This window comes from Strix uralensis, chromosome 15 (genome assembly GCF_047716275.1).
Source record: "Strix uralensis isolate ZFMK-TIS-50842 chromosome 15, bStrUra1, whole genome shotgun sequence".
NCBI classification, from domain to species: domain Eukaryota; kingdom Metazoa; phylum Chordata; class Aves; order Strigiformes; family Strigidae; genus Strix; species Strix uralensis.
In genome coordinates this window covers 18,133,071-18,153,418 of record NC_133986.1, presented here as the reverse complement: position 1 = coordinate 18,153,418, position 20,348 = coordinate 18,133,071, and the positions used below count along the sequence as shown (strand labels likewise).

Here is a 20,348-nt window from a genome sequence, read left to right as displayed (position 1 = left end):
CAGCCAGATGGAAGACATTTTGCACTAACCTCATCATTGCTACCAAATGTATTCCAAACGCAGCCCTTGTTGTATAAATTGCCGTAGTTAGCAACACTCCAGCAGGAGAAAGTATATATTTAAAAACTGACAATGCAAATGAAGTGGCTGCAGTTTATATTATGGGTGACTCACAGTGAGGCCCCGCTTGAAGGGATCCAGCGAAGTCTCCTCGGCCGCGGCCGCAGCCTTACCCCTGGCACACCCATCTGCAAAGCGACCGGTGATGCTGCAGGGTTGGGGTGCTGTGGGGGGAAAATTAAAGTGTCACTAAAATCAGACAAAGTGGGGCTACATGGTAATTTCTTTCTTTTTTTTTTTTTTTGCAGAACAATGGTATAGGTGAGCCTTGTTTATACTCGAGGGCTATAGCAAATCCCTCGGAGCAGGGTGATCCGGGAAAGGCGTGACCTGTAGAAGCTCAGGCCCTTTGCAGGCATTAATTTAATTTAAGGATGAAGTGCCAGGGCCAGGCAAGGCAGTAAGAGCCCGAGCCAGGGAAAGGGGGGAAACCAGCCCTGCAGATTGCTGGGCCACAGGCTGGCACAGCAAAATTTGCCTTTTCTTTTTTCCTTAAGGTAAACAAGCTAAATATTTAAGCCACTTGGGAAATGTATTTCCACTGAAAATTTTAACTTTTTTGCTGAAAGAAGGGGAAAAAAAGTAATCCAGCATCTTCGGCCAACACCAATAAAACATTTTCAGACAGAATTCTGCTTCTTGACACACACACAAAAAATGTTCTTCTGGGACAGAAAATGGAAACTTTTTTTTTTTATGGATTGTGGTTTTATGCCCCAAGTGACTTGGGGTTTTCTGCTTAGAAAATACATAAAAATTAAAGGCAAAAAAAAAAAGAACAAAACAAAAACAGGCTTCCTCTTAAGTTTTTATTGTGGCCAAACCCTGCTTTTCTGATGAGGATAAAAAAGCTCTGCTTGACATGTTTTTTTTCCAGACTGTTCAGGGAGGCAGCGCTGTGCCAGCCCCCTCAGGGCGCCAGGCAGCCCCAGGGGCGGCCGTCGTGCCTCAGCCACCCGCCGGCCGACCCTCCGCGGCCGCCAGCACCACAGGCTCCGCGGTGAGCACCCGCCTCGCCCCGGCGCAGGCGGCAGCGCCAGCGCCTCCTCATCTCCTCAGAGGCTGCAAAATGGCGGCCGAGCGGCCCTTGCGGCGCACCCTGGGAGCTGTAATCCCCCCTCACCGCCGCGGCGGCCAGAGCCCAGCCCCGTTTCGCGTCGGGGCCGTGACACCTTCCCCACGCCCCGGCTCTCAAAATGTCCCCCGCCGGGGGAAGGGCGGACAACTACAGCTCCCAGGACGCGACGGTGAGAGGCGGTGCGGGGAGGGGCAGAGGCCTCCCGCTTCCCGTCGGCCCCCTCGCCGCCCCCCCCCGCGCCGCGTTGCCTGCTGGGAGCTGTAGTCTCGCCGCCGCGCGCCGCTGCCCCCTGGCGGCGGGCGGGGACTCAGTGTCCCAGCGCGCCCCGCGCCGGGGCCGGCGGCGGGAAAGCGGTTGGGCGGCGTGAGGCGACGCTGGGCCCGCGCCGTGTTGGGGTATGGGGCGCTCCCCCCTCTCTTCCTCCTCCTCCTCCTTTTCCGCCTCCTTCCCCGTCGGTTCGCGCTGTGTGCCTGGAGGTGGCGGGGGGCTGGCGGCCTCCCTGCGCGGCGCGGCGGGCTCCAGGCGCGCCTGTGTCGTGAGGAGAAAGGTGTGGGGTAGAGGAGGGCGGCAGCCCCCGGGGCGCAGAGGCCTGCGGGGGGAGGCGGTGGGTATTTGTATCCACCAGGATCCCGGCCCGGGGAGGAGCTGGGCGCCCAGGAAGGGCGGCCGAGGCCGTGGGCTGCTCCCGTGATGCTGGGCAAGGCCGTGGGCCTGTCGGTTCCCCCTCCCCGGGGTGGGGTGCCCACGGGAGGCGTGAGTTGCGGCCCCGGGGCTGTTGCCCTCCCCCGTGGCGTGGCAGCCTGCGTGAGCACCGACCCGAGGGAGTGTGCTGTGGCCGGCACGGCAGCGCTGGCAGGCCGCAGCGCTGTCCCCGCGATGAGAGCGGACTCGCGGCCGTGGGTCGGGGTGACTGGGGTCTCCGTTTACCTCACAGGCTGCACGAAGACCCACAGAGCCTGTTTGAGTGACACCAGGATGGAAGAGTCCAACGGGGACCTTCCCACCCAGAGAGCTGCCATCCTATCCGAGCTGTGCTGTGATCACGTCACCATAACAAACCTGTGAGTCTGGTGTACAGCAAAAGGGTCAGTAAGGGTTTGGCTGCTAGCTGTTAAGGTCAAAACATCTCCTTAGGAGCAAAATTTCTCCTTTCTGTGTAAATTCCCTCAGACAAGAGATACCCTGATTTGCAGCCTGTGATGAACACACACTGCCATCTGAAAACAGCTGTTTTAGTTATGTGCCTTAATGTCTCTTTTGGGTTGTAGTTGTTAGTTTTTTTGTGTTATAGAACTAAACGGAAGAATGTATGATTTTCAGATGATTACTTCCCATTTAGGGGTTGCACTGAGGGCAGTGTTTTTGAAAGCAGCCATCAGATCCCTTTTGTCAAAGACAGACAGATTTACATGGAACATAGCACTTGGTGTGTTGAATTCTTCAGAAGGTTGTCTGTTTTAATGCCTCATGAAGATCTGGCCTGAACTGTGAATATGACCTTTCTTCGAAAACAGAACTCTGGTATCCATGGTCTTAGTCTTTAGCAGCACTTAGTACTTGCAATGGCTAACTATTATTTTTATATTTTCTTAGCTGCATTTAATACAGTTCATTTAGTAATGGTTTACTGCATATGCAAATTACAGTTTTATTTTTTTAAAACCTCTCTTCTACAGAATAAGATTGGCAATGTGAAGGTGGAGACTGAGTAAATATAGTGATGCCTGCTTGATTAGGCTGTGTGTTGTTCTTTTGCCAAAAACCCAGGAATATCTGCAGATTTTTATACCAACATGACTGTGTCAGATTTAGATGGATGATTCAGGGGAAAGGAATTATTTTTAAAGCGCATTTTAAAACTACATTTCCAGTATCTTGATGGAAATGTTTGTTTTCTAGGGTGGAAGTGCTGAGATCTTTGGTGGCTTTAAGTGACCCTCAGGAGGGGAAGCTGACTCAGTCTCAAGAGAAAGTGAGTGACTAACAGACTTTCCATGTCTGTTTACTGCATCATTTCAGAAGAACCTATAATTAGGTAGTTGAGCTTATTCTAATAATATATTAGAACTGCTTGTGTCATTCACGTTTTTGCAGGCTGAACGGAGGTGCGTGTTTGCCGACTCTGTTTCTGATTGCCTGGCAAGCGGTAGTGTGATCATCCACCACCTCAGTTCTGCGAGGGTCCCTTCAAGCAGGTGGCAGGGTGACTCGGGTATTCCAGCCGCTACTGGGAGTCAGGCTTCCAATCACACTGGCCTTTTACCAACTGAAGGGCCAGCTCCTGCAGGCCCTCAGCTGCACCCTCCCCTTGTTTCCGTGCATGCGTGATTAGTTTTCGTAATCCAGTGGGATTGATTTCTTGAGCTGGCTCGTTTTCTGATTCCAGAATCTAGTAATAACACGAGAGCAGGGAAGGAGCGGAGCTTGTACTTTATGTCACTTGAACACAATCCTGAAACTGTAGCCCTGATGCCTTGATCAGTGATAGTGCCCTTTAGAATAGGCAGAACGTTTGACTATTGGGACAGGAGGTCCAGTGGCTAATGCAATAAAGGATCGTAATGGCCACAAGAAAGCGTGAGAGATTAGGATGTGTTTCTGTGGATTTACACAGTGTGATAAATGCAGAGTGTAATTTGGAGAGGTCATTGCTGTCTCTTGGAAGATGTCTAAAACAGACAGGGGGTATTCAGATTTGCTCAAAAACGTTATGCTCATCTTTTAGTAACTGGACCTGCTGTAACCTCTAATGAAATTTGGTCTGCAATGCTATTTTTAATTACCTCATAATCTTGTATTGAGTCTTGTGTCAGTCTTTAATGTGCGTTCATTCCTTAAATAATGTTTTTGTTTCAAGCAAAATTGCTTAGGAACCCCTGAAGCACAGCTGCCTGTTGTATCGGAGTAATAATTATTTTGCACGGCACAGAATGATGGTCTCGTACTTGGTTCTCATTTCACAGTTAATTTTTATGCTGCTCTGTGTTGTAGGCACTGAACTGGCTGAGCATTGGGAACACCGTATTTGCAGCTGTTCCTGGGCCTACATCCAAGACCTCAGTGGAGTGATAGCTCAAAGATGGGAGATCAGGATGCAGGTGAACCCTTCCTGGGGATAGTGGCTGGTGGTGCCACCGACTATGAAGGAGCTCTGCCCTCAGACACAGTGTCGCTCAGCGATTCTGATTCCGATGATTTGGGGTTAGTGGATGAAGCAGAAGTTGATACGATATCTCCTGAGGAGCCGTCTGTAGATGATGGGGATTACAGGTCAGGGGAGACCCCCGACTCTTCAGACAGCAGTCACAGATCTCCCGCCCAGCCGTTCCACCTGAGGGGCATGAGTTCTACATTCTCTCTCCGTAGCCAGAGCATTTTTGATTGCCTGGAAGAGGCGGCCAAGTTGTCTGTGCCCTCGATGCCTGAAGATAATGTTGTTGATGGGAGGTTCAAGCGTCCGTTGCCTCCAACCCCTGTTTCCAGTAACATGGTTGCAGAAAGCCTGGGAAAGCAAGTCAGACCAGTGCAGGCTCCCAAAACCTCCGGGGCAGTGCCTGACTACGTGGCACACCCGGAGCGCTGGACCAAGTACAGCCTCGATGGCGTTTCAGAGTCTAGTGACAAGACTAACAGGGCCGTGGCCATGGAATTTCTAGAGGGTTTGAAGAAAAGAGGGGAGGAACAAAGCTCAGGTACCCAAGGAAGCTACACCCCATACTTCAACCAGGACCCTTCCAGCTGTGGAGCTGGGAGGATTGTCTTCACCAAACCAGTTAAAAGGAGTGTTGATGGACTGGAAAAGAAAACATCAGCAGGGGAGGATGATAAGAAACACAAGAAAACAGATGTGAAAGGAAAATCTCTGAAGAAGACTGATGACTTGAGGGAGGAAGATGAGGTAGAGCTGGGGCACTTAGATAGTGGAAGTGGAAAGGCAACAGAGGAGGAGGAGTGTGTGATGGCGGGGGACCTGAATGTAGGGGGTAAGCTTAGTGCAAGGCCTCGTGGCACAGGTGAAGAGCCATCGGTGGAAACAGTTGGGTTCCATTGCAGTAAGAAGAAGAGTAGGAAAAATTTCCGACCTAAAGTAGACGATGAAGGGGAGGAGGAAGAGTCCTGAAGGATGGAGCACATTGGAGACACCTAAGGACTTGTATTGTCTTTGGATATGTTTGTTCTTTTCTGACTTTTTTTTTTCTGGTCTGGAAACCATGGGATAGCTTTTTGTCTAACAGTTTGCATCATAGCCACCAAGAACATTTTATATGGTTGGAAATTTAGCTGCCTAAAATACACTTCTTGTTTGTGAGAAGTCTGCAAGCACAGGATAGTTGCACCCTATAGATGCAGGAGAGCATGAGGTGTGCTTTGTTTGCCTGGGCTTGCTCTGGAGCTGAAGTAGCCAAACAAAAAGATGTGTTAGCTAAAAGGCTTCAAGGCTTCCTACTAAGCCCCAGGTGTAGAGCTGTTCCGCAATCCTGTGGAATCCTGGAACAAAGATGATGAGCTCGTTATGTAGAGATTTTTAAACAATGAAAATAAAACCTAGTATTCCACTAGATGTGATTTCTCCTGGCCCACTCCCAGGGAACAAAACCTTTTTTTTTTTTTTTTTTTAAAAATTTTAATACATCCTTCCTCATTGCCATTGAGAGTGAAGGCACGACAGTGCGCAGTCATGAGTTTGGCGGGCCCAGGTGGAAACTAGCAAACCCAATATTTTTTTCAGGTTAGCTTAATATTTACCTTATTTAGTGTTACATGGTAAAGATTTTAAAAACCACAGTGTTTCCTGTGGAGAGATACAACTCTGGATACATCCTGGTGAAGACATGCTCAGGATGGCTTCAGCCAAGTCCCGCCCTGTTGTGTAGGTCAGAACTGGCAAGAGCTTCAGTGAAGTTGGGCAGCAGCTTTTCCTCTTGCTGGTGTGCTGCGATGTGATGGTTCTTGGCCTGCGTGTTTGTATGGCCTTTCCTGGTGGCACTGCTGTGTGTGGATTTGGTGGGAATGAGGTATTTATACCCAAACTGGGTACTTTTTTGTTCTTTGGGATTCAATAAACTTTCAGTTGTTGCTTCAATTTCTTCATCTCTTTGAATGATGCTCATTAATGCAGCTGTAGGAGTTTTAACAAATACTCACTTGATTTGAGAATGGTCTTGAAAATTTTCTAGAATGTTACTCTAAGCTTACTATCTTGTAACTTCTCCCTCAAGTCTTATATTTTAGATTCTAAAATTCACATTTTTAACATTTTCAATCATTTTACAATATATAATCACCTCATGGGATGAATCACCTCATACAATAAATCACATTGTAATGAATGTCAAATAATAGTAGTTTTTCACACAGAATGTTAATAAATTTTATAAATAAGATTAAAAGGTGAAATTCTTTGAATGGTTATATGATTTGAAACTCAAATTAGTTCAGGTCAGTTTGGACTGTCATTTTTTTGCCAGTATTCTAACTTAACCAACCCCAATGTTAGTATTTATAACCATGTAGTGAAAGATTCCTTCTTCAGAATTTGTGACTTTTCTTGCTCAAACAGGGATCGGTGAGGAGGTTACTTCCTCTGGGGGGGTGTCAGCATCTTACCAGTAATTGGCTGGTGGGCCCAAATCATTTGGGTCTTTTGTGTTTGAACAGATGTGTGATTGGGCAGCAGAGGCAGAAGACAATGTAAAATGAGTAATATTGCTCCATCTTTTGAAATTCACCTTTTAATTTTAAAAGCAGAATGTATTTTCTCATGTGTACAGTTTGATGCACGTTAATTAATGGGTCATTGCTAAATACATCAGTTGTTGTGGTACATGTGAGTGGGACGTAGCAGCAATTCCAAGTTTTTGGATATTTTGGGTTCCAATGGATAATTAATGTGCTGATCACCATTAAAATAGTAGCTGCTGCCGAGAGGAGGGCACGCTGGTTGTTAAGAGACACGTTATTTCCTAACAAAAAACGTGGCTCAGTACAAACTCACTGGTTTTCTGACTGCTGCTTGCTCAGGGTGAAGAGCAGGTCGGGCAGTACCGAAATCCCAATTAGCAGGGAGCACTGAGGGCGGGGGCACAGCTGAATAAACCCTACAGATCCCTATTTTATGAAGACATCGTAGCAAGATTAATATCTATTAATAAAAGACTCCAGTCAGAAAGGTATTTTTATCAGAACTGAGATTTTTTTTTTTCCTTTCAGCCTCTGGTAACAAAGCCTTTGTGCAACCTACATTTACGTTGCACAGAAGCAGTGTTGTATGCGTGAGGAAATTAAGTTCAGTTGAAGCTTAGCAGTGTAAGAAAGACCACAATCCAGTACTTCCCCCTTCTGCTGCTGTTTATATTATTCCAAAGAAATTTCCCTTTAAAGAATAGTAGTAATATTCATTTTATTGGTGTATCTTTTCATACAAAATTCTAATAAAGCCAGCTAGCTTTTGTATGCTAAAAGTGTGCATGCCAGTTTTAAGTAATGAAAAAAATGACAAACAGCCCAAATTCCTAGTTTGTAGGAGAATTCCTGCTACACATTCTTGCTTTAAAGTCTCTAAGTGATTTTTTTTTCTTTTTCCTGAGCTTTGAGAGAGAAAAGTGAAATGAAGTCAGAAAAGCACTTAGGCGTAGATGCGGCGTTCCACGCGGGGTGATACATAAAGGCAAAGGCTGAGAGCAGTGAGCTGAGAGCTTCTGGCATTGAAACAAAAATCGAGGAGCAGCGGCGGGGGGCCTGGCTGCGGGGGGGCACCTGCTTCGTGTTCAGGAAGTGACCACAAGCCACCGCACCGAGACTGCAGTCCCTGGGGATGAGAGAGGAGCCCTCGCTGAGGAACGCCGGTGAAAGAATACCTGGCGGGAGCCAGCGCGGGAAGAGGACGGTGAGTGCGATCCTTTGAGGGTTGTAAGAGCTCCAGGAACTGTATGGACTGTAATAGTTCAGTGTCCCAGACCCTTTCCTGTGGAAACTATTCCTTGATTTCCTTCCTAAGCAGCTCAGAAATACGAGCTTGCTTTCTTGGCCAAGGCAGCGCCTTGGTGTTTAGTGTGTAAACGATCACCCTTCAACAGGGAGACGCCCTTGAACAGAGAAACGTGGAAGTTAGCAATGATGGTGATGGGATGAGGGAGTGGTGTCTGGAGAACAGAAGACAGATTGTATTTAGAAAATAAGGTGGTAGAATCATCCTGGAGGGGAAAGTTTTTAGCGCTATTTGCAGAATGGAGTTTTGGAGAAAGGAGCAAGTGATACAGGAGCAGGAGGGGAGAAACTCCAAGAAATGGAAGGAGGAAGACCAAGAAATCCTCAGTAGTGTCAAAGGTTGACAGTGCTTGGCGTAAAGGCTTTGAGAACTGGGCCTTAGGCCTTCATAAGATTAGACTTTACAGTACTTCAGTAGGACAAAAGGTTTAATCTGAAGAAATGAGAATAAAACTTAATTATCAATGTATGTGATGTCAGTCTCGGACTGATCTGCACGTTCTTCTCTTTCACTTCTTTCTGGCAAAGGCACTCCTGTGTTGACATTCATCACACCTAATAGGATTGGAAAAGCCATGTACTTGTTTAAAAGCCTCAGGACAAGGGGCACATAATAGTAATTGCTTAAGAAACTTTAAAATCTTGAAAATAATCCACAGTAAAAAGATACTGTAGATTCTACTGTGCGTTTTCTCAGTAAATGATATAAACGGGCTGCTGCTTTATTTTTCAGCTATTTAAGTTTCTGATTTTTATGCAGTTACAGTATTAAAATGTCTGGAGATCATGCTACAGGATGTTTTTTCTTACTGGAATGTTGATAATGAAGCAATTTACATATGTGTTTTATAAGTTTCTAACAGAATTAAGTCAAGTTTGAGGTTAGTTTGAGTCTGAGAGACTGGAGGTTTTGTCATGTCACGACTTGCTGAGTTTCCAGCCACTTCTTTTTTCCCATGTAGTATGTATATGTTCAGTTTATGGGGTTTGGGGGGCTTTTTGTGTAATAGATAGTAATAGGTGGATACTGCAACAGATCATTAAGAAGAACATCCAAAAACTTTATTGTGTTGGACATCCTGTGGTGGCTGAGAAATTGTCTGTTTCTGTCTCTAATGTTTTAAACTCCAAAGAGTGGAGCCCTGGGACACAAGACAAGATTCTTAACTGACAGAAATAGTTGCAGCTCTGAAGGCAAATGAGCTGTGTTGATTAAAACAACGTAGGAGGCTTGCTCAATTTTAATTTTATTTTTAATGATTATTGTTATCCATGTTAAATGTTTTGGTAATACTTTGGTAGTACTGTCTCATTGACTCAGGAAATCCTCAAGACAATTCTGTCAAGAAACCCTGTGGCAAATAGATACTTATTTACATGCTTAAAGTTGGGTGAGATCATTCAAACTCACACTAAGCAACAGTCCTTTCCCCAAAGCTTTTAAATATATTTTGCAAAAGGTGATTTTTTCATTCTGAAGTATGAATATTCTGTTCCTTGTAGCTCTAGGTACCTCCTTATGTGGCTCTTTTCCAATATTTTTTTTTCCTCGCATTTTTTTAAACTAAACTAAAATTAAACTAAAATTGTTCAGCTGTATTAATTAGCTTTTCCATGATTGTTTTCAATACTTACATGTATAGTTTGGAGCTGGTTGGTTGCACAAGAGGTTGGTTTTGGTTAAAACCTCTGCCATTGAGGAGATAACAGCTGTACAGTAGCAAATCTACAAAATAGGTAGTGATTTCTGCATCAGCTAATTTTTGTAGTACTTTATCCATTGTTAAATTTGCAAGAAAGATAATCTAGGCAGCAGGCTGAAGCAGCATCAGAGATACCACTTTTTTTTTTTTTTTTAAGATATAGTTGAACTCTTAGAGGAAGATTTGTATTAAATACCTTCCTTTTTTGTGAGTATATTGCATTATCTCAAGCTGGCACAAACTTATTAAAGCATTTCTTGTGTGTTCCTGTTGGACCTGTATTTGGTGTCAACATTGTTCATTGACATGGTGTCAACATTGTTCATTGAATAGCAGGACTTTATTCAGGAAGCCATAAAATGGATAAGAAAGGGGAGAGAAACTGCAATGGGAGTATTAAGATAAGGAACTTCAGTGCAGCCAAAATTACACTGGAGAGTTCTAGGGACAAAGAAAATAACAGTTGTGCTACATAGCACGTGGTATGCTGAGCGTTTTCAGACTGTTTGAAAAAATGTTTGTTTATATTTCAAGGGTTTGTCAGCAAAAGCTCAAGATAGGGTTTCCTTCTATTATTTGTGTTTCACATTTGTATGTTAGACACTTCCCTTTGAGATGTTGGTATCTGGTATCTGAGAAAATTAGAAAAACTGATGTCCAAAAGGATCTAGAAGTCTGGGTCAGGTCAGACAGAATATGGGTATTTTCACAGTTGACAATTTAAAGAAAAGGTTGGGAGAAGGAAGAGAATGGAGAGGGGAAGAGGAAGCATTTGCTTCCAGAAGCATCCTTAATGAAAGAAATAGACACTTGTCAAGTAGACTAACACAGAGAGCAAAAAATGCTCTATTCCCCTTTCTCCCTTCTGGAGGTCTTTATGTTTCTTTACATATGTTTATCACCACAGAGAAAACGATAAGGAAAGTGAAACTGTACTAGAGATCCATTTCTCTCTCCCTTTATCCCTAAACAGGGTCTGCCAAACCACCATTAAATGAGAGAAACACGGTGAAATCCTAAAGCTGATATAAATGCCTATAAATCTATTACTTACCTGGGCTTCCATAACTTTAAAACGCTTTTCTTGTTCTTTCAATCCACTAAAATATTTAGACAAATTATCGACCCTGTGGAAACAAAGCAGACGTGCTGAGCAAAAAGCAAAGGCCTCAGGAGAAATCCTAAAGCACAAACCCCACGGAATTTACTGGAGCCAGGGCCCTTCGCTGGCAGTTCTGTGCTGCTGAGACATCCCACAGCCCCCTAAAAGTTTTGTCCTTTTGAGGTGTTCCCACGAGTGTTTATTGAACAGAGCAGCACTTCTGGAACACTCGCAGTCACACAGATCACGGCAGCTGTGCAGCTTCTGGTGGGGGGCACTCAGCCCCAGCTGCTGGGGAAGTCAAGGAGAGCAGAAAGGAGCCTTAGGTCCAGCTCTGCCATGTATGTCCCACCTGTACCAAATGGAAACTGATCCTGCTGTGGGAACTGAAGCCACAATATTTTCCATCAACACAGGGGAGATGAGCCATTTAAAATTTATACAAGGTTTAATTTTTGGAAACTGGCTTGACATTCAAATCCCTTTCGCCATGCAGTCCAAAGGGACTGTGTAGAGAACTTCCATACAGCGCCTCCAAATCACTGTCATGTCCACATGCTGCATCCTTCACCTCTTCTCCCAGCAGTTCCTTATTCTTAGCATCTGATTCCCCATAGGCTACTCAAATCCCTCTCTGCTTTGTCCTAACTACTATTTCACAGTTTCCCTCTAACAGGTTATATTCCATTCAGGTTTATGTGAAAAAGCTGCTGCTGGGTGGCTCTCATGCATTTTGGGGTTGGTTCAATGCAAAGTTCAAAGAATCTCTTTCTGCGGGTTTCATAAGATTTCAAATACACACCACTACCACCTAAGAGCAAAGATAAAAAGCCTCGGGTTTAGTGGTGTTCATCTGAACCTCTTCCAGTCTCTTTCTGGCTCTGCTATACCTGACACTGTGAAGCCAGACTGATCCTTAATTTTCCCCTCCAAGCAGTATCTTCATCTACAATGTACCATCTTTAAAGCTTTCTAGCTTTAAGGCTAGAAAGAATATAATTGTGGCCTTTGGAAGCAATTACACACATATTTATTGCTTTGATCTCAACAATTGAGCTCTCATTTCTAGGGTTTGTCAGCGATATGCTTATGAGAATAAAGTTTAAACCAACATAATAATTCTAAATTATTATAAATTGAGAGTCTGTGTAGATTATAATTCTAAATTATTATAAATTGAGAGTCTGTGTAGATTATAATTCTAAATTATTATAAATTGAGAGTCTATGTAGATTAGAGGGAGAAGAGTATTTTCCAAGAACATACTCAAGTATGCTGTTCTGGCCTCCAGCTATTCTATGAGCCAGGCAGATGGAGGTTTGGTTTGAAAGACACCACAGAAAGAAAACAGACAGCACAAGAGCATTTCCACGGAACTTTCTTACGATAACTTTCACACGCATTGCGCCTCTATTTGAAGTCAGTTTTATCATAACAGGAAACAGCTGAAGCAGGTGTTAAAAGCTTCTTTAAAGAATGGTTTGGTGTCTGGCTTTTAGTACTGCCTTAGATGTTACTGTTTTCCCTGCATATAACAACTTTGTGTCTCACTTAAAGGAGTAAACATCTGAATAATGATGTCAGACTTTTTCTTTAGAATACTAAACCAATTTATGTGATATTCCTAGTGGGGAGATATTTTAGAGAAGTATTTAAATGGAGTGTCAGTTAATTAAATACAGTTTTAGAGCCAGTATCATTAACACATTCTTGTGGAAAACTAGTCTCATGCCATAAAGCCATAAATAGTTGTTCTTCTGCACCTGTAGGCTGGGGGTAATCCAAGATATCTTAAACTTCCATTCAAAAGTCTAAGCCATTCAAAAGTCTAATGCAAAAGTCTGTGTTGTATCCCTACAGGGGATGGAAGTACATGCACTGCAGTATAGCAAAGGAACTATTCTTCCATCATTTCTTCATGAATATGATTTTCATTGAACTTGACTGCAGATTTGGCTGGACCTTACAGGTCTGTAATTGTACATACTTCAAGAGTGCCAGAAACTCTTCTAATATTGTAGTGATGCTGGCTTCTCACATTTTTTCATGGACTGTGTATTTCCTAACTGCAGTCTAGTTAGGCTCTTCATATAAGCTTTACAAGCATCTGAACGTTCATCTCATTTAAAGCTGAAGACTTGCAAGGTGCACTTATTGTGGGTCAGAATAACATACTTGTTAGATGTGGCCTTCAGCCTTTCTTCACTGCTTGCTTTTCTTTCTTGTTCAAGGTTTACAAGGTAATTTTCTTTTTGTACCAACTCCCATGTTATGATTTTTTGATCCAGGCCAACTGGAAGATCTCTTTCTGTAGGAAAAAAAAATTAAGAATTATATTTTACTCCCTTTTCTCTTATACTAGTAGTGGAAGGCTGCTATGCTAAAGAAGAATGAAGTCTTGCCATTGCAGGCCCTTTGCCATTGCAGGAGCGTCATGTTATGAAAATGCAGTGTAAAATGAGGAGTAAATAGGCTTATTATCAGACACTATTAAACTAGATGGGCCAAGTTTGCCATCACTAGAGAAAGCCCCCAAATACCTCCTGGAATTAGCTGAACTTCATCTGCCTTTTTAATTATAACTTTTAAGGGACCACCATTTCTCTAAGCGCGCTCACTTTCTGTCCGTGTCTGTACTGGGAAATTCCACTGATCCTAGTAGACTTGGTATATATTTTTAGGGTTGTCCATACTTAATGATTACTAAAATTCAGGAGTGAATTAAATAACTATTCATTAAACCTATCCATTATTACCTCTTCAGAAATCAAATCCCTTTAACCAGTTTTATTTTGATACCTTTGTTGTAATAACTATGGTGCATAAAGAAATGCATTGTGGGAAACTGTTTATAGTAGAGGCTATATTATAAGCCTCAATTTTTCATTTGTACTCTCCTGGAACTCTTTGTTAAAAATAAATAGTGACTCTTATCTTAAGGAAATCTTAATTGCTCTTCTGTTTTGCCTATGCAGCATATCCTAGGTAGTGTCAGGGTCTCCAGTTGCTAGATGTTTGTTAACAACTCACCCAGATGTTCTTTTTTATGTTCCATTTTGTTGAAGATTCTTCTGAGAACCAGAGTGATGTGGTTAATAATGATAAATGGTGGTGCTAAGGCAGGCCGGCCATGATATTCAACAATCAGGTTGTAGCGCTGAATTTTCCAGAAGATGTCTGCATTGCCCTGAACAACTTGAAAAGTGTAACTGTAATTGAGGGGGGGAAAAAAGTATATAACTGTTTTTACCGAAACAAGCGAAAGCTTATTACAAAATTTAGCCCCATATTTACTTTAAAAAAGGAACAGCAAGCTCAGCAAGTAGTGTTAATGTAATCTAAAATTTGTGTAAATTCTTAGATATTAAAATAATTGTAGTTTCAGTTTTCAAATGTTAAAAAATACATTAGATTTTTTTTTTTTTAAAAAAAAGGTAATTCCACTTCACTCAGGCAAGACCAGCGAACATGCCATGTCAGTTCTTCAACCAAATGAATTATTATTAGCTGTGCTGACATCGAGCATTTCCCCTGTGGGCAGATTATCCACTGTTAACTCTGCCAAGTTTACAGCTGCTTTGCACCTGCAAACTTGTGCTGCAGCACAGCCAGGGATCCAGACCCTTTCACGCATGTTTAATCGAATGTTTAGCAGTAAAAAAAGCTGCTTTTCTTCTTGTCTTTAATGTGGCTAGAGTAAGGATGATGAGAACTTAAGAACTGTATGATCACAGAAGTCTACTTATCAATCCCCAAATAATATTAATTTGGAAAATTACTAGTGTATTCCAAAATGAACAGCCAGCAGCAATGTAGTAAATGTGGGCATTCAGTTAAACCTTTGCAGCCTCTGTCTTGATAGTTACTGAAATGGCTCTTACCTGAACATAGCAATCAGGAGATTCATAAGGAGAACATTGGTGACTAGTAGGAAGATGACCAACAGAAGTATGACGAGCCAGTTGGCATAGCTGTTAGGACATGATGGTGGGTTCTCCTGCAGAATCTGCAGTGGATTGAATGTACAGTTCCTGGGATGCATTCGTGATGCTGCAAAGGAAGATAGAGAAATAAAAGAATAGTTTTGACAAATCCTACTGCCACATTTTCTTCTTAGAGTGGAGACAAGAGCTTTGCATTTTGGTGAGCAAAATCTCTGACTCAACAAATGGCAAAAGTTACAAATTGTTCCCAAGGTTTGAAGTAATGCATTTCATAGCTATTTCAATGCAAATAAAAACTGAATTAATATCTCTAAACATGTCTTTTTTTTAAGAACTAGTGACATGGATGGATGTACCTTTAGTGTTAAGATATAAATCAAGGACAATGATGATACTGATTACTAAAATGAGATTTAATCTTGGCTGCGTATAAACAGCAGCATAATTTTGTTCTGAATATTTTACAATCATTAGAAGATTAAACCCAATATTGTGGTAGTATTTTTGTACTGCCCTTGTTGACTACTAGCAGGACCATAAGTACGAGACTCTCTTAACCCTAAAAGGACAGTTCTTTGACTGCTTGAGCTACTGAGCTAATTCTTGCAGTCGAAAGATCATTTATGTGAACTAATATCCAATATCTTAATTTTGTGAAAACGTAATCATGTTGTGTACATGAAGAGACATTGCTTTAATGTGCAAGAGGTTTGCAACCCTAGGACAATGCAGACCTGAGACCTTGGCTGCTCGTTCAGGGGCAACATGGCTGTCACAGCTGGCTTTTTAGTAACGTTCAGCAAAGGGGGGCTGTATTCTTTTTAGCCTAGTTGTGAGGTCCGAAGTCAAACCAACTTTGAGTATTTAGCAGTTGTGTTCCCCCACATACTTGTCTTCGCAGTCTTCATGGTGGTATGCATGTTAGACGAGAAAACTCAGTAAAAGCTGGGAATGGGGTTCCTCATTCTAAATTTAAACTACTTTGTACATCTGAACTTGCAGTCAAGATTAGTAAGAATGGTTCTACTGCATCAAACTAGAGGTCTAGCCTTGTTTCCTGTCTCCAGCTATGAATTAAATCCACAGATTAAGACTAGCATAATGATTATTTACTTTTTTTGTTCTCCATTTTTTCACTAATAATTCTTTCCCCTACTGCCACGGATAACCCCACGATCATAATCCTTAGAGCATGCAGTTGTATCAAAGCTCACCACAGCTGGGACTGCTTTCACCAAGTGCATTACCTTACATTTATCTACACTGAATTTCATTTGATGATTTAGCACTCACGAGGCTCCTCTGCAACTCTTAGGTGTCAGCTTTAGTCTTTACTACCCAGTAATGTAGTTTTGTCAGCAAATTTTGTCCCCCTCATTACCCATCTCCTTTTCTGAATGTTTCATAAAGATGTCAAACAGAGTAAGCCCCAGAGAGCCCCAGAACAAATGACTCCCTTCTGGAAGTTGCCTGTGTAATTAATTCTTTTTTTCTCTGTTTTTCAACCAGTTATTTGTCCAGGTGACGATACCCTTTGGAGAGAAACAAACATTTCTAGGGAATGCTACATCTGACCTATTTCCAAATGAGATTAATCCTATTCCAGAAATATTCGTTTCTCTCCAATTACTTTAATGGAAATAAGAGTGACTGGTTGCGCTGTGCATGCTCACACCATAGGCAATTAAAGTTAAGTACTTTTTTGGCTTTTCTAAGACATATGCCTTTTCTTATTAAGCAGAGTGAACATGAAGGAATGCTTACTGGTTTGCTTCTGTCTACGGGATTTTTTTGTTCCATCTATATTACATCAAGTTTGAATCCTACTTCAATATTACCACTGACATTTAGCACTGTTATTCTGGCTAAATGCTACGGCTTTACTTCAGACTTCTTTGGGAGATGACCTATTCTGTATTTTACCTGCTTACCTATCAAAAATGTTGCCTTTGAACTTTTAGGCCCAAGTATTTCTGTGTCTTGTTATTATTTTTATGTTGTTTTGTTTGAAATGTTGCACATATGCAATTACAAGCTTTATTTGATTTGGGCAGCTTTACCTCCAGAGTCAACAAATGCTCTAGAGGAATATTTATTCTAAAACATAAGTGTTTGCTTATGGGCAGAGCTGTACTGCTTTAACACTGTCACGTTAAAACTACTGCCAAAATGTATGGAGATGCTATTATTTCAGTTTACACAGGGTTATCTGGGTCTAGGTTAAACTGAATGGAAATGGATTGAAGTGAAAGAAGGTATGCCAGCCTTTAAAATTGCAAATCCTTGTGTGAATATTTCAGAGAGCTTGTCTACATAGGGCCAACCCTTATGCTCTACTGTAATTCCACAATGCACATTAGCTCTTTGCAAATAGTAGTAATATCGTAGTAATGTGAAAGCTTTGGTCTGCAGGACAAAGATGAAAACAAACAAACAAACAAACAAACAAACAATACTGGGAAGGAATTCTATGCTCTAATCAGAAGTGTGCATTCAAAAATGGCCAAGTTAGGGGAGGAAAGAAATTTCCTCACTGTCTATTTCGTCCAGTGGAATCTGGCCAAATATCTGAAGGTAGGGACGATAAAGCACCCTTCTGAATATCCATTCCACTCGGCTGTCATCGGGATGAAGTAGAGCTTGAGTTGTCACACCGTAGGCAATGAGCCACACACTCAAGAAAAATAGAAAGAAGAAAACATCCTTCATCTAAAAAAGAGAGAGGGAGGGGAGAAAAGGAGGAGAGGTGACTGTAATAGCATAGTCAAAGAGCGGTAGTCTTTCTACATGAAAACTGCTCAGATAATTCTGTTTCTTTACAAGCTCGTTTAAGTTAAAGGAAGTGGAATAGGATACAGTTCCATGCACAGAATTCCTCTTCTGACCTTGCTGCTGTTATATTGTTCTTGGCCTGTAATGAGCATTTTTCTTTGGTAGTTCATTTAGACAAAGGCATGTTTTAAATCAAAACCTTGCTTTTCAATCATGTAACATTTAAAAATGAAACACATTCTATCTTTTAAGTGAATCTCATGTACCTTCCAAATGCAGATTTTCTGTGAGATCCATCGACTGCTTTACTGTGAATTACAAGATTGCTGCTGCAGCAGTGAATCCTGGTAACAGTCAGTGCTCATTGATGAATACTGAACCACTGATACAGCAGACACTGAAGGCTGCAAGGATCAGGTAGCTTCTGTCTTGGGCTTTCAAGCTAAGTAATGCATCTGAGGGATTGTTTTCAGGACTTCCTGCTTTTAAACATTGTGTTTCTCTACAGAAGCAGAAGTAATCAAATCCTAAAACACTTACTTAAAAAAAAAATCTAATATGTATTTCAAGTGCATTAATTTTTCCCTGGTGGAAGAGGAACACTTCATCCTCTTCCCATCTAATCTGACAGAGTTCATTAGGGACTGTAGATTCATTTCAATTAGATTATTGGATTGTGCAGTTACCCCAAAGCATGGGCATTTCAGACCTCCAGGATGTTACTTGGAGTTCTATTAAGAAACACAGTATCTCAGTCAGGCAAGACATACCTGATGTCTCTCAGACTTTCACCAATCTGTTTTGTTTTCTGGATGATTTAAAATTTAGCAATGCTGCAGGACAGTAATGGTGTTATAGTTAAGAGAGAACGGTGGCAAGTCTAGAAATATTTTTTTCCAACCTGCAGTCCCTCTGTGAACAGGCATTGCTCTGGCATTGAACTGCCATTTTAGCAGCTACCAGACTTGTTTCAACAATTCTGTAGCAAGGTTAAAAAGGAGAAAGACAATAAGAGACCATCTTGAATTGCTTCTCTGTTTAAGTAAGGGAAATGGTCTGGCTTGAACCCACTTGATGAACCTTTCAAGAAGGTATCATTCACCGAAGTAACTTTCACTGTTCCTTCATTTGATGTAGGGTTCAACACTGAACTACCAATGCTAAGGCAATATGTTGGCTTGGATGGGGGGAAGATGAAAGGTCCCATTTTATGGTTTTGTCTAGGCTGCTGTTTATGTTCTTATTTGCATCTTCTTAATCTGTGTGTTATCTCACATGACTTCAGATGCCAACATAGGAGACACATCCCTGTATTTGTTCAAGGCCCTGGTTTAGCTTGGTATGTAGCAAGGAAGGGTTAGGAGTGGAGCTGTAGGTCTGACTTGTTCTCTTACAATAAAAGTCTGCTAATGCTATAAGCTAGATAATGTTCAAGAACAAATATTTATTTGCCATCTACCCTTTTGCTACTCCAGGCAAATGTCATGTTAGAGTTCCAGTTATTGCATTTGTAGACAAATCCAAATAGCTTGGTAGTTATGTTTATTCAATGTATAGGCTTGTTTAGACTTTAGGGCTTTTACTGAGCTCTGCTGTGAGTCACAAATCAAATATTTGTAGATTCTATAATAGCACCTACACTTAGATGAACTCCTATTAATCAGTTACCATGAGCTAATTGGCCTAGAGGATTAACATGCCTAAATAAAATGCTACTTCAACATAGCAATGCATACCCAAGCACAGTAACCGTAGTCCTAATGTCTCATTTCCTGCAGGAGAGTGGTAATAAATAAAAATCTTTTATCAACATCTTCCAACATATGCTCACAGAGTACTAATATGGTTTCATTGTAACTTGGACAAGAACAAGTAAGAATAACTCCTGTGGGAAACTTGAACTGTCCTTTTCCACAGCTTTTTTTTTTCACACTTCTTGCAAATAACATAATCTATGTCCCCAAGCAGAGCAGAGTTGTTCAGTAAATGCCCTGCCCTTCTGTAAATGGCTCATTGTCTGTCTGGGGTCTTTGCTCTGCATGCACACAGCTTATAAAGTGGGAGGAATAGCAGTAAATCAAAGACACTCTATTCTTCATTTACCAGATCTGAGGATAAATGATTAGGTAAGGTACAAGGATAAGTAAATTGGGACCAACTTGTTAAACTACAGAGCTCTTTGGAAGGATCTATTTCAAACTCATTGCATCTAATATTCATGCCAAATAAGTGAATATATGCAAAATGACAAGCCTTAAAAATATAAAAATAAAGATAGATTATAAACTGATTTCCTTTGTAAAGAGAAGATTTCCTACTCTCCATTTTTTTGAAAGCACAAATATTGATCTGAGAGAGTCTGCACACTTACCATCCTTTCCACAATTATGATCTTTGGTCCAAGTTGTTTGTGAATTGCAAAAATATGTATAAGTCTAAGTGTAAACACCATAAAATCAATGGCAAGTATTGTTCGGCCAGCTTGAAAAGTCGAGTTCAGCATCCTGCAGAATACATGAAATGAAATATCAGATCTCAACAAGTACTGCTGAGAAGTATTTTCTCAAATATTACACTCAGTTTCCAGGCATAGCCTAGTTAGAAAAAGGCAAGTGCTTCAGGGCTGTGGTTGCATAAGCCTG

At 41.8% G+C, this 20,348-nt stretch overlaps 2 protein-coding genes across 7 annotated transcripts in view; one reads left to right on the top strand and one right to left on the bottom strand.

Annotated features, from left to right (window-relative positions):
• The first annotated feature begins 1,504 nt into the window (after positions 1-1,504).
• On the top strand, positions 1,505-6,281 carry TSSC4 (tumor suppressing subtransferable candidate 4). 6 transcript variants are annotated; one of them, XM_074884585.1, is made up of 4 exons: positions 1,505-1,593; positions 2,133-2,259; positions 3,098-3,170; positions 4,190-6,281. In XM_074884585.1, exon 4 carries the CDS (start codon positions 4,278-4,280, stop codon positions 5,316-5,318), a length of 1,041 nt encoding a protein of 346 aa, XP_074740686.1. In that variant the 5' UTR covers positions 1,505-1,593; positions 2,133-2,259; positions 3,098-3,170; positions 4,190-4,277; the 3' UTR covers positions 5,319-6,281. The 6 variants fall into 6 exon arrangements, with proteins under 6 accessions (XP_074740686.1, XP_074740689.1, XP_074740685.1 ...); XM_074884588.1 differs by having other exon boundaries at positions 2,133-2,283; XM_074884584.1 differs by lacking the exon at positions 3,098-3,170.
• Positions 6,282-8,344: 2,063 nt separating this feature from the next.
• TRPM5 (transient receptor potential cation channel subfamily M member 5) overlaps positions 8,345-20,348 on the bottom strand; it is a 51,829-nt gene continuing 39,825 nt past the window's right edge. Inside the window, exons 20-27 of the mRNA XM_074884590.1 lie at positions 20,078-20,210; positions 17,469-17,643; positions 14,872-15,040; positions 14,021-14,199; positions 13,166-13,298; positions 10,943-11,015; positions 9,821-9,911; positions 8,345-8,740 (exon numbers count right to left, since the gene is read on the bottom strand). Coding sequence (XP_074740691.1) covers positions 8,640-8,740; positions 9,821-9,911; positions 10,943-11,015; positions 13,166-13,298; positions 14,021-14,199; positions 14,872-15,040; positions 17,469-17,643; positions 20,078-20,210 — 1,054 coding nt within the window. The 3' untranslated portion in view covers positions 8,345-8,639. The remainder of the gene's footprint in view (positions 8,741-9,820; positions 9,912-10,942; positions 11,016-13,165; positions 13,299-14,020; positions 14,200-14,871; positions 15,041-17,468; positions 17,644-20,077; positions 20,211-20,348) is intronic.